Source organism: Gymnoscopelus braueri (assembly GCF_963280865.1).
Source record: "Gymnoscopelus braueri genome assembly, chromosome: 18".
Taxonomy (NCBI): Eukaryota; Metazoa; Chordata; class Actinopteri; order Myctophiformes; family Myctophidae; genus Gymnoscopelus; species Gymnoscopelus braueri.
In genome coordinates this window covers 45,346,412-45,360,919 of record NC_137618.1, presented here as the reverse complement: position 1 = coordinate 45,360,919, position 14,508 = coordinate 45,346,412, and the positions used below count along the sequence as shown (strand labels likewise).

General features: G+C 42.7%; 1 protein-coding gene across 1 annotated transcript in view; it reads right to left on the bottom strand.

Moving 5' to 3' along the window:
- LOC308073384 (contactin-associated protein-like 5) overlaps positions 1-14,508 on the bottom strand; it is a gene marked incomplete at both ends in the record, with an annotated part of 116,838 nt that overhangs the window by 14,411 nt on the left and 87,919 nt on the right. The window contains 2 exons of the mRNA XM_080412255.1: positions 3,885-4,124; positions 13,643-13,861. Of these exons, the coding sequence (XP_080268381.1) occupies positions 3,885-4,124; positions 13,643-13,861 (459 nt within the window). The remainder of the gene's footprint in view (positions 1-3,884; positions 4,125-13,642; positions 13,862-14,508) is intronic.

Genomic DNA, 14,508 nt, shown 5'->3' with positions numbered 1-14,508 from the left:
TCCGTAATTGCCTATCAGTGAGCGCACACACAGTTGTGTGTGTCTTTTTTCCTCTCCAATAGGAGCGTTTGAACATTTAATGAACTTTGAACAGTGAACATTAATATTGAAAAGATGAAGCGCTTCGCTTCACCGAGCGGCGACCTTCGCTTCTTGAAACGGTGCACCTGCTTTCCGGGCACGTAACAACGTTCATCTCCAGTGTCCCTCTTCAGCAAAACCTCAGCGTTACAGAGCTCTGGAAACCTGCTCTGCCACCACAGTGCAGAGGTGCACCAAGAAGAGGAAGATCTAACGGCTATGTTTTACTGCCTGCAAGTTCACTTAGTTTTGAGAGAGAGAGAGAGAGAGAGAGAGAGAGAGAGAGAGAGAGAGAGAGAGAGAGAGAGAGAGAGAGAGAGAGAGAGAGAGAGAGAGAGAGAGAGAGAGAGAGAGAGAGAGAGAGAGAGAGAGACTAATCATTTTGTGCGATGAGCAGCAGCAGAGACAATTGGATCAAAGGGGGAGAGTCTATTGTATTTCAGAGGGAGTGGTGACATATCTGGTAGGCATTCTACCATGATAATGGAGCTCTGGATGATTCTGAAAGTGAAAGCTTGATCCTCCTTGGGCAGACGAGAGAGACGAGCGGAGCAGCAAGCAGCAAACTGCAATCTGTCATCTGGCCCGCTCCCACTTTGATCACCTCCTGGCATCAAACATAAACGCCGCACTTTTTTTTTTGGAGTATCACTGTTCTTAACATCGGGCCCTTCATCTTGAGAGATGAGGCAACGTGCGTGCCACATGCTGCTCCCCTTCATCATACATACACTGGCCTGTTCTCTTCCACGTGTGTGTGTGTGTGTGTGTGTGTGTGTGTGTGTGTGTGCGTGTGCGTGTGCGTGTGCGTGTGTGTGTGTGTGTGTGTGTTTCAATACAGTCCTTTATGAATGCAATGAAAGCTTTTTGTTTGTGGTGGTGAGACTACTTAGTTTTTTTTCTTCTGTTGAGAAATATCCTGACACTTCCTATGAAATGAAAATACGGTAAATAAAAATGTGGTTATGTGGAAACTCCACATTCAAATTGCATCGTTCACGTTATATTAAATCCTAAACATCCTCTAACATGAATTGATTAATAGATAATGAGCAGATTATAGTTATATATGTGCGTAATTATCTTTGCGCACCTTGCAGCAGTGGTGCAGAATAGGTAGAGGCTGGAGTACTTCCACATCAGGCTGGGCAATTAACAACTTTAACCCAATAGTGGGAAGTAACTATTAGTACATGTACTCAAGTATTGTACTTAAGTACAAATTGTAGGTATCTTTACTTTACTGGAGTATTTCCAATGTTCAGTACTTTTACTTCAACTCCACTACATCTCAGAGTCAAATATTATACTTTTACTCCACTACAATTATTAGAACACTTTAGTTACTAGTTGCTTTGTAGATTTTGATTATTACAAAACACACTAACCACTACATATTTCGGCCATTTGAAAATAGCAGATCTACAAGCTCACAATGCGTTGCATTCTGAGCTTGTAGATCTGCTATTTTCAAAATATTTTTTATACATTTTGATAGTTGTTAAAATGACCCCAAGCATGTTTGAAAGTGAAATATCCCTTTAAGCTTTAGAACGCTGTGGAGAACAATATTGCAGCTGTCTGGATGACCCTTTTACACAGAGCGTAGAGATGTCAGCTTCAGGTGAACTTTGGAGTCAAATCAACAGCCAATCACGCCATCATGTCTTGCTTATCACTGCAACTCCAGTGGCATTACATCTAAGCAATCAGCCAGCACAAAGAGGAGCATGGATGCACGCTGAATACAAATCGACACTTCACCCCCAGTGGTGGACAGTAACAAAGTACATTTACTTGAGTACCATACTTAAGTACATTTTTGAGTATCAGTATACTTTACTCTAGTAATTCTTTTGAGCAGATCTACAAGCTGTAAGTGGTATTTTGATTATTTTTTTTAGAAAACAAAAGGACACTTTCTACATTTCCATACAGCAATGCCTTGATATTAGAAAGAAAATGCACTGGGTAATTTGTCCTTTTGAATACTTAAGTATTTTTAAAAGCACATACAAATATTTTTGATAAGCAAATACTCCTGTATTTTAACTCAAGGTCAAGTTTTACTGAAAAACTTTTACTTGCAGTGATATTTAACCAGGAGTATTTGTACTTGGACTCGTGTACTGGGGTTGAATGCTTTGTCCAGTGTCCACCACTGGTCACCTCCAGCAATCAGTGAGTAATCAGTAGCACAGGGCGGACACTGCACTCTGAATACAAATTGAGACATCAGCCACCTTCTTTATATGAGAGTCAACCGTATGCACACAATTAACAACTTAAAAGTTGGGTAAGGGATGTTTTTTGGGTTAAAACAAAACTGTTTTGTTAAAAGGTTAAAGCACTATATTCATTGATATAGAGTGTTTGTTCAGTAACAGGGTTCTCCCTGTCTCTCCAGCTCTTTAATAAACAGAAAATACATTTTCAGGTGGGTTGCACATTTTCAACCAATCAGGAGAGAGTACCCGCATGTATCAGCTTCAATTTGATAGTGTTCCAGTAACAAATGTGTCTGCTCATGTATTTGCGTTATCACTTCAAATTTCACTTGTTTAACACATTGACTGCCAGAGTTTATTCATAATGTACTCACCCCTGTGCCAGCAATTTGCGTGTTTTTTAATTTTTTTGTGTTTTAATTTTTCATTCAAATAAATCCTCTGATTGTGTTGTCAAGCACCTACGACAGTTCCACCAGTAGAGAGCAGCAAATCCAAACGTTGATCACCTCGCTCGCCCCCTCCCAAACAGGCCCACGTCATATCCGGTCATTCAAAGGATGTGACGTTTTCGACAACAACTGGCCCGCTGATCGGCCTGAAAACGATGTGATACACTACGACGATGACTGTTAGTCACCCGGACCAAAGAAAAAGTTGAGCTGTCCGTTAGTTTTTTATACCGTGTGAAAAAACGTGTTTTTCCTTATTCTGGCCGAAAATCACAGGAGAAAAACAACGTGACCCGGATTTTTTATTTTTTTTTTACATCCGGCTCCGGGTGAGTGTGACGTAAGTGGAAAACGAAAGTGTTGATGAGAAATAAACACAGCCGTGCGATCACAGATTAAACAATGAAAATTCAAAAGAACGCATCAATGCGTTCTTTGGAATCCTGGCACTCAAGCGATGGATTTGAAAGAACGCATCGATGCGATCTTGGCACTGTATGTGTTCATCTGTATCCTGTCTGAGTTCTCTATCCTGATTGGATAAAATCGGTATCCCGACCTGAGAATGCATTTTTCTGTTTAATCAAGAGCTGGAGAGACATGGAGACTCCTGTTACTGAAAAAACACTCTATAGCCCATAGCAATGAGTACTATCAGAATATAAAGCAATTTAACGCTTATTTTAAAGGGATAGTTCACCCCCAAAATTACTTTTTTTCACCCCATGGAGACTTGAATTCACAGAAATTCGTTTGTTTTTGTCGCATTCCTAAGACAATAATTTGATGACCGGCAGCGGTTCCGGTAGGAGAGACAAAGACTCTCCTTTGTGTACCGCTGAACCGCTGCCTACCGTTCCACTGGCCATCAAATTATTGGCTTAGGAATGCAACAAAAACAAAAAACACATCCATGAAGTCTCCATGGGGTGACTAATCGATAGAAAAAAATATACTTTTTTGTGTGAACTTTCCCTTTAAAAAAAAATATCACTTACCCTACCTTTAAGCTCTTAAAAAAAAGGTGAAAACAGCAGATTCTACAAGCTCACAACTCGTTCACACCACTCAAAAAGCGCTGTGAACTTGTAGATCTGCTGTTTTCAGTCGGTCATCAACCCACCTTCTTTGCAGGAGGGTCCCCCGTAGGCAGACTGGGAGCAGTCACAGACGAAGCCGCTGTTCTTCTCGATGCACCTCCCTCTGTTGTAACATAGGCTGCTGGAGCCACTGCAGTAACCGGGGCAACCGGAGCTCACTCCGGGGGTCAACTTGGCCCGCTCCTCCAGGTTAAAGGTCACGCCGCCGATGGTCAGAGTTCTGAGGCAGCCCAGGAAGCCTCTCTGCCTGGACGCCGTTCCCCCTGAGAGAGAGAGAGATGGAGGGTTGGAATGCTTTAGGACAGTGGTTTTCAACCTTTTTCATGCCAAGGACCCCTAAATTGATATACATTCAGCCGCGGAACCCCATCAGAAAATGTTTTGTTCCAGGGACCCCCAGAAGCAAAGACTTGAGTTAAAAATGTTCTCTTAAAATTCAAAGATATGCACACATTTTCGAGATTTTTCAAAAATACAAAAATGTTGGGCGTGGACGATACTGTGCGGGCCACATTTTTTTAATGAATTAATTATTATTTTTGCCTTAAATGTCCTCAAAATATTAAGTCAGGTGTCTTTGAGATTGACAGGTGTCGCGATGTCACGGCGGTCCCGTTGATTCCCAAATAAAAACTATAATTCAAAGTAAACGACCTTAAAACAACAGTAACAACAACACACTCTCCCAGCCTTTAGTAGCAGCATAATACTGTGTTGATAATCTACTGGTTCCGTGTCAACTAGTGACTTTGTCACTTTGTAGCAAGTGAGCGCACACACACGCACAGACACACTCTCTCACACACACACACACACACACACACACACACACACACACACACACACACACACACACACACACACACACACACACACACACACACACACACACACACACACACACACACACACACACACACACACACACACACACACACACACACACACACACACACACTGACACACTCACTGACAGAGTCGACAGCTAGTCGCAAGTCACGTCACCTCTGTAATTTAATTCATGAATCCAGGACCATTATCCATTCTCTGTTGGACTGCAGCCTATGCCTACCTCCAGACTAATAGTACTTAACAGGTAACACAATGGACCATTGATGTACGCGAGTCGGCAGCATTTGTAGCCTGGTAAAAGGTGCGAATGGGGCTGCCAATGTGTCTATTGTTCTTTTTTCACGCCTCCGTCTTTCAGCAGCTAGGCTGGGCAAGAGCTCCATTGACTGGGGCCAACGCCCGAGTGACCCAATGGACGCTACGCTTCTGGCACACATACTGTATTATCAGTGGTGAAAAACGTACTAAATTAAAAGTAAAAGTACTATCAATACTGCAATGTAGAAATACTCTGTTGCAAGTAAAAGTCCAGAATTTAAAATGTACTTGAGTAAAAGTACGAAAGTATTGGTGTCAAAATGTACCAAAAGTAGAACGTACTCATTATGCAGAGTGCCCCATTTCACAAAGTTTTCAAAATAGCAGATCTACAAGCTCACAATGCGTCGCATCGCGACGCGTTGTGAGCTTGTAGATCGGCTATTTTCAAATGGCCGAAATGTGTACAGGGCTGAAGTGGTTATGTAATAATAATCAAAATCTACAAAGTAACTAGTAACAAAAGTTCTCAAATAATTCTAGTGGAGTAAAAGTGCAATATTTGCCTCTGAGATGTAGTGGAGAAGAAGTAAAAGTACTGACAATTGGAAATACTCCAGTAAAGCACAAATACCTCAAAATGGTACTTAAGTACAGTACTTAAGTAAATGTACTTATTTACTTTCCACCACTGTGTATTATTGTAGTGGTTCTCAAAGTGAGGTCCAGGGGCGCACTGGGTTACTTGAGGTGGTTACTAATGGACCCTTCCAATTCTTATGTTTATCCGTGAAATTAAAAGGTTTGAGAACCACCAGTATTGTAATTGTATAGCAGACGTGAAGTCCACATACCAGCTCTGACAGTGTGATAAACCGCTTTCCGGAAACGGTTCCAAATGTTGACGGAACCGATTCCGGTTCCTCAATGTTTGGATCAGAATAACATCCCTACTGGGAGAGTGACGGCCGCCCTACCCTCCAGCACAACTATAACTGCTTTATAATTATATTTCACTTGACAGGCTTGACTTGACTTCATTTAAATCCAGTAAGTAAGTGTCTAATTGCAACTCTGGAAGCACCCGGGCGAACAAGGCCTCATTAAAAGTAAATATGCAAATAATGGTGGAATATCTACTAACTTTAAGTCTTATGAGCTGACCATCATACAGTAATGCATGCATTCAGTAAAGCTACAACCACTTTCTACTGAAGTTATTGAAGTTATACTCTAATTACAGTGAGAGAAACTTTTGATGCAAATGATTATATTCCTCCCGTGTTAGTATGCAGTAACTGACTCAGTTGTGTCAAATGTATCCCTTTCTTTCATTATGTTTGATTTTTTTTTCTTCTAAATTAGAGTAACCAATAATTTGTTTTTTTACCCCTTTTTTTCTCCCAATTTAGTTGTGATGCCAATTAATTCCTCCTCAGACATTTCTGTGTTGCCACTGCTGTTGCACCCTATACTGGCTCACCAGCCAGTGAGGAGCCCCAACAGAGAGGATGCACTAGGATGTACCTGAGGAGCCCCAACAGAGAGGATTACTAGGATCTATCTGAGGAGCCCCAACAGAGAGGATTACTACGATCTATCTGAGGAGCCCCAACAGAGAGGATGTACTAAGATGTACCTGAGGAGCACCGACAGAGAGGATGCACCTGAGGAGCCCTTACAGAGAGGATGTACCTGAGGAGCCCCGACAGAGAGGATGTACTAAGATGTACCTGAGGAGCACCGACAGAGAGGATGCACCTGAGGAGCCCTTACAGAGAGGATGTACCTGAGGAGCCCCGACAGAGAGGATGTACCTGAGGAGCCCTTACAGTGAGGATGTACTTTAGGAGCCCTTACAGAGAGGATGCACCTGAGGAGCCCTTACAGAGAGGATGCACCTGAGGAGCCCTTACAGAGAGGATGTAGCTGAGGAGCACTTAGAGAGAGGATGTACCTGAGGAGCCCTTACAGAGAGGATGTAGCTGAGGAGCACTTAGAGAGAGGATGTACCTGAGGAGCCCCGACAGAGAGGATGTACCTGAGGAGCCCCGACAGAGAGGATGTACCTGAGGAGCCCCGACAGAGAGGATGTACCTGAGGAGCCCTTAGAGAGAGGATGTACCTGAGAGCCCTGACAGAGAGGATGTACCTGAGGAGCCCTTACAGAGAGGATGTACCTGAGGAGCCCTTACAGAGAGGATGTACCTGAGGAGCCCTTACAGAGAGGATGTACCTGAGGAGCCCTTAGAGAGAGGATGTACCTGAGGAGCCCTTACAGAGAGGATGTAGCTGAGGAGCACTTAGAGAGAGGATGTACCTGAGGAGCCCCGACAGAGAGGATGTACCTGAGGAGCCCCGACAGAGAGGATGTACCTGAGGAGCCCCGACAGAGAGGATGTACCTGAGGAGCCCTTAGAGAGAGGATGTACCTGAGAGCCCTGACAGAGAGGATGTACCTGAGGAGCCCTTACAGAGAGGATGTACCTGAGGAGCCCTTACAGAGAGGATGTACCTGAGGAGCCCTTACAGAGAGGATGTACCTGAGGAGCCCATAGAGAGATGATGTACCTGAGGAGCCCCGACAGAGAGGATGTACTAGGATGTACCTACTCCTCCCATTTAACACCAGCCCAGCTTTCCTCCCCAAACTATACCTATACCAAACAAAGTATACCAAAAAGTTGTTGAAGAAACTTGCCAGATTCACAAGATTTCCACGCCAGAGTTTAATATCATAATGTACTCATCAGTGCCAGCGATTTATTGTTGTTTTTTTCACGTCGCCACAGACCTCGCTAAATACCTTAAAATCGCGCGTTCAACTGTTTGTAGACACACAGGGTAGCTGTGTGAGTGGCCCAGAGAAGACCGTTTCGATCGGCGATCGGCCATTTTGAAGTTGTCGCGGTTTATGTTAATCAGCGAAGAGAAAAACAACAACCGAGAAAATGGAGGATTAGTGGGAGCTTTAGAGCGGAGGCGGGTGGGAACAAAAATCTCCGGATACGGATATTTCCGTTTCCGGGTGTGCTACAATGAAATGTGTCGTGGCGAGAGAGGCCTACAATGAAATGTGAACCTGAGAAAAAGAAAAAAAAAGACCACTTCGCATAGATCTACGCGACTGGCACGCTGCGCAATTATTTAGGTTCGCGTAGACCGTAGATCTATGTGATTGGCACGTAATGTGTTAAGTAAAAGTATCAATACTGCAAGGTATTGATACAGTACTTGAGCAAATGTACTTAGCTACTTTACACCACTGCTTACAGTAAGTCTTTACCTCAGCAAGAGGACTTTCCAAAGCTGTGGGCTAAATTAAGACGCCTATATTATACTGATATCTTGTATCTTTTGTGATGTGTTGAGTCATTCAATATATATGCCCAGCCAAGGTTAATTTGGTCCCTGTACTGAATGTTTGATGCATTGTGCATAAATACCATGTGTTGCAACAGAATGTGTATCTAGACTGTCAGGCCAAAACCCATTTCAAAAGACCCTTTATAAAGTATGTCTGTACTTAAGTCAACACATTAAAATCCTCAGCAGGCGGACAAAAACAAGCTTTATCTCACAAGGTTTATCTCATGGGCTCCACCATTATGGAATAACCTTTAATCAGACAAGCTGCCTACCAACCAAGTATCCTCTTTTAAATCTATTTTTTTTAATGTTCATAAAGAGGCTTTTAATGTGAATTAAAATGTATTAAGATTTGTATGCATTTTGTTTTCTTTTTTTTATCTGTTCATATTTCTTGACTGCTTTGCGCTTATCTGTAATTGCATTTTGGCGTTTTGTTGTGATTCAGTTTTTTTAATGTGAAGCACTTTGTTGGGAGCCAATTTTTTTCACTCAGTGCCAATTGCCTATGCAATCCTGGGCACTACTCTCCCTCTGCCAGCCTAGGGAGAGCCCAGAACTGAGTTCATGCCCCCTTCCATGCATGAGGAGTGAGCAGGCCGCTTCTTATCACCTGACAGGGGAGAGTTTCCCCGGTAGGACGTAGCGCGTGGAAGGAACACGTTATTCCAACCAGTTCCTTTCCCCTCCATCAGGCGCCCCAGGTTGACCAGGGGGAGGCAGTATAGAGACCAGGATTGCTGCATGTTTTTTGTGAGGGTACCTACCCTAGGGGACACGGGGAGAACATGCAAACTCCACACAGAGTAGGCCCTTTCGCCAACCCCACCTAGGGTATGGGCACTGATTACATTACATTACATTACATAACGGTCATTTAGAAGACGCTTTTATCGAAAGCGACTTACAATAAGTGCATTCAACATAGGTAGGGAACGAAAACCACTAATCACCAGAAGTTTAAGTGCATTCTCTTCTAAAACAAGCAACTAAGAGTTTACCTAGCGCTAAAGTAAAAGTGCAATATATCAGCTACCTACTTTCATAAACGGATGAGACGAATAGGAAAATCTAATGAGCAAGAGCTAAAACAAATAAGTGTATCGAATAAACAAGATCCAATAAAACAAGAGTTCGTACAACTAGTTAACAAGTAGGCAAGGTGAAGAGGAAGGATAGTGACGCGGAGGAGAGAACACGCCCCCAGCGCCCACAGCGTCCCCAGCGGGAATCGAACCCAGGACCTTCTAACGTGAGGCGACAGCGCTACCGACTGCGCCGCCGTGCCCCTGTGAGGGGGCCATTCTCACATCGTCTCTGTTGGGTGGAAACCTCATATGTCCAAAACTTTTCAGGATTCAAATTCAAAAATTGCAAAAGTAGCAGATCCACAAGGATGATCTGTAGATCTGCTACTGTTGATGCTTTTGTGTCACGCTGTAGTATGATCAAGTAGGGCAGGGGTTTTCAACTGGTGGTCCGCGGACCACTGGGGAAATTAAAATGTTTTACAGCTGTACAAAAAATTTGAGGGATTTATTAAAAAGCTGAAAAGGTGGACACAGCGAGTGGAGAGTGGTAACCTGGCTATGTTTCCATCACTTGAGGATTATACCGACAGTACTGACATTAAAGACACTATGGCCATTTGAGGAGGCTTGTGTCTCAATTTGAAAAGTACTTTGCTGAGTCTGACCAGTGGCGCTGTGACAGCAAGTGGATCCTGCTCCCATTCAGTGATGCAGCAGCAGAGGGGTCAAGCTTAACCCCCACAGAGGAGGATCAGCTCATTGACATGTCCACAGACTCTATTAAGAGGCACACGTATGAAACTCAGCCCCTTTCAAAGTTCTGGATGAGTTGTAAGGCAGAATTCCCAGAGTTTACAGCAAAAGCAATGAGGTGTCTGTTACCTTTTGCAACAACCTACCTCTGTGAGAGTGGGTTTTCCACACTGACTTATCTGAAGAATAAGTACAGGGCTAGGCTGGAGCCAGAGAATGACATGAGACTGTCCTTGTCCACCACCATTGTGCCAAGATTAGACAGACTGTGTGCAACTCACCATGCCCAGAAATCACACTAACTGTAAGTGTAATTTATAAATGCGATTGATGCTCAATTATTTAACTTTTAGCTTCAGTGATTGGAATAGCCTTGAATGAAAATGCTGCATGTTTATGGTTTTGTCAAGAAGTCATGAAGCATGTACCTTGTACTCATAAAAAATATAGACATAAAAGAAGAAAAAAAGAAAAGAGTGTTGCACATTTGTCTCACATCACACATGATTGACTGAAAGGGACTTATTTTGAGAGAGGCCTTGGGCTGTCCTGCTTGGTCCAGGGAAAAAATACTTTTTTAAATAGTTGCATTCAAATTTGTCAGTATATCCAACAAAAATGTTGTGCTTTCCAAATGATATCCCTGCTCTTTACTGATAATAAAAATGCTTTGAAGACTTTTTTTTTGGTCCAGCTCATGACTGTAGCCTCTGATAGTGTGATTAGTGAGTAACATGTAAGAAAAAAAAACAGAATCTTAACCCATGGAATGGTGCATGAACCCCCCACCACTATTGTGTGGGGTGGGTCTATGATGGACCCACCCGACACAATAGCGGTGGTCCCCAGGTTGCTTTTAGTCAGGATGGTGGTCCCTGGGTCAAAATCAGTTGAAAACCCCTGAAGTAGGGCATTCATTTATGAAATTAAAAAACACAAAAGTTAAAATATTGAGATAGGAGGTTTCTGCCTGACAGCTTAACGACATGAAGGTTGGTCGAGGTTCCTGTTCAGCAGGGAATGGAAACTGGGAGGGATGGCGTGCTCCTCTGCACACGTCATGCTCTTCCAGTGACTGTCAGGTGAAAAGAAGTGGTAGTGCTGTGCAAAGACTTCATAGCCATGATATATGGCAGTGGTTCTCAACCTGTGGGCCGGGGGCCCTCTGGTGGGCCGTGAGTGTATTGCAAATGGTCCCCAAATTGGCAAAACACTGCAATTTTAATGATAGATATTTTTTAATAATGTAAAAAATGTATATATTTTTTCTTCTTTAACACATTCCACGCCAGAGTTTAATATCATAATGTACTCACCAGCAGTGTTGGAAAAGTTACTAAAACATAGCAATATATTACTTATTACATATTACTTGTTTAAAAGGTAATATAGTTACTTTACTTATTACTCCCTGCCAAAAGTAATTAGTTACTTTACTAGTTACTGGAAAAAAGTAATATAACTTTAAGTTACATATTACTTTAGTTACTCTCCAACACTGCTCACCAGTGCCAGCGATTTATTGTTGTTTTTTTGTTTTTTTTCACGTCGCCACAGACATCGCTAAATCCGTTAAAATCGCGCGTTCAACTGTTTGTAAACACACAGGATAGCTGTGTGAGATGCCCAGCGAAGACCGTTTCGATCTGCAATCCGCCATCTTGAAGCTACAGCGGTTTATGTTAAACAGCGATCAGCGATGAGAAAAACAACAACCGAGAAAATGGAGATTTAGTTTCCGCTTTAGAGTGGAGGCAGATGGGAACGAAAATCTCCGGATATGGATAATTCCGTTTCCGGTGGTGCTACGATGAAATGTGTCGTGGCGAACGAGGCCTACAATGAAATGTGAACCTGCGAGAAAAAAAAAAAAAAAAAGACCACTTCGCGTAGATCTACGCTGTGCAATTATTTAGGTTCGCGTAGATCTACGCGATTGTCACTCAATGTGTTAAAACCTTGGGGAAAAAAGTGTTTTCTTTGTGATACCGATAATTAGGAACTTGAAGTATACTACATTAACATCACTCATCGATACATCGATCATTAAAATAAGCACGCTCTGAAAATGCACACGGCCCACCCAAAAGGCTGCTTGAGGGGTCAGATGGGCAGGTTGCTGCCGCTTTTGCGTCTTTTTTTAAAGTGGGCCCTGATATGGTATATATATGGTTATTATACGACACCTAACAGTATGACCCTATAGGTCGCCAATGGTGGGTGCAGCTGAGTGGGTAGACAGACAGGCCAGGCCGCCTGAGAATAGAAAGGTCGGAGTTCGAACCCTCGGCTCGCTCAGTCTATGAGTCGAAGTGTCAAGTGAGCAAGACCCTTGACTCCTAACTGCTCCCCGGGTGCCGTATTAATGACGGTTAGGATTGGTAAATGCATAAGATTAAATTGTAGGTACAGTATGTGAAAGTACTTGAATGGACCCTTAGGGGTCTGTAACTCTGACAGTTTGCAAATGGAACCAAATGGACACGTGAACACTGAGGATTTTACGGTGTAGATTGGGGTCACAGAGATTCAAATAACTTTATCAAACTGGGGGTCCTTCATTCAGGGTTCCTACACAAGTATGGAAAGTCTGGAAAAGTATGGAATTTGATTTGTGTAAAGTATGGAAAAAAGAAAAGAAAGCAAGGAAACATATTTATGTTTCCAGACTATTATCCCTAGTCTGTTTTCTAAATGATAACATTAAGAATTAAGATATATTTTTGTTTTTGTCGCATTCCTAAGCCAATATTATAATATTATAATAACCGGAAACGCTGCCGGTCATCAAATTATTGGCTTAGGAATGCGACAAAAAAAACAAAACAAAAAAACTATGAATTCCAGTCACCATGGGGTGACTAATCGATATAAAAAAAAGTTATTTTGGGGAGTGAAATATCCCTTTAATAAACATCCAGATTTTTGTACACGGATGTCTATTATGTTCTGGAAAATCTAACGCAATTTCCGGAAGTTTGAGTCTGGAAATAGTATGGAATTTTGAAATGGAAAATGTTCAATTGAAAAATCACTGCACTTGACAAACGCATCGTTGTTATTATACAATTGTTATTGTTATTATAAATATATTCTTACAAAAATACGTGATTTGACCAACCTGTTTTATGTAGCTTAATGAAAACCTTTTGTGTGTGTGTGCGTGTGCGCGCGCGTGCGTGCGTGCGCATGTGTGTAGAGCATAGAACATGTGGTTCCAGGATAGGACTCTTTAGCCACCTACGAACTCACCGTTAAGGACATAAGTGGATGTCATCATCGGATTCGATGGACAACCATAAGCAAGTAAGTGTGTGTGTGTGTGTGTGTGTGTGTGTGTGTGTGTGTGTGTGTGTGTGTGTGTGTGTGTGTGTGTGTGTGTGTGTGTGTGTGTGTGTGTGTGTGTGTGTGTGTGTGTGTGTGTGTGTGTGTGTGTGTGTGTGTGTGTGTGTGCGCGTGGCGTAAGGGGCCTCGATTGGGCGCTGAGGGCCCCGGAGGTGGTCTGCAGGGAACCTTACCCACAAACAGCTGGCTGTTGAGCCTCAGGCGGAGGTGTCCGTCGGACGGAGCGTCCAGGAAGCGCAGGGGCAGCTGGTCCACCTGCAGCGAGGCCTCCTTCACGTTGCGTTCCGCCCGCACGTAGTGCCACTGCCTGTCGTTGAGCGGCACGTGGGACTTGACGGCCAGGACCACGGGTCCGTTCCCCACGTCAAAGGAGAAGGTCACCACCGAGGGAGCTAATGGGGGGGGGGGGGGAGAGGGGTTGTGGGAGGGCAGAAAGAGAAGACAGTCGGGTCAGATTAACCCATTCAGACCGGGAACGCATCCGTGTCATTTTTTAAATTTCGTTGGCTATTAAAAAATAGCAGATCTACAAGCTCATAGCATGCCGTGCTATGAGCTTGTAGATCTGCTATTTTTGAAAAATCGTGAAAAGGTGTGCAAATCCTTTAATAAATATATTTTTAAAGTGAACATTTTTAACTCAAATCTTTGCTTCTGAATCCTAACAGTTTTTTTGAAGAAAAAAAAACATATGTTGCTATAATATTAGTGGTTCTCAATGATATGATATGTATTTGTCCGCAAACCTCCTCCATTTCAAAATATGTTGTTCCAGGGACCCCGGCCCAAAAGCAAATATTTGAGTAATTTTTTATATATATATATATATACACAGTATATATATATATATAAGATTTGCACACATTTTCAAGAATTGTTTTAAAAAATAGCAGATCTACAAGTGCGGCACTTTAAGAAATCTTAAAAAATGACACAGATGCGTTCCCGGTCTTAATGGGTTAAATGCGATACTGTGCTTCTCTTCTTCTTTTTTTTATGTCGTACTATATCATTCCCCCGACGCCGCAATGCGATACAA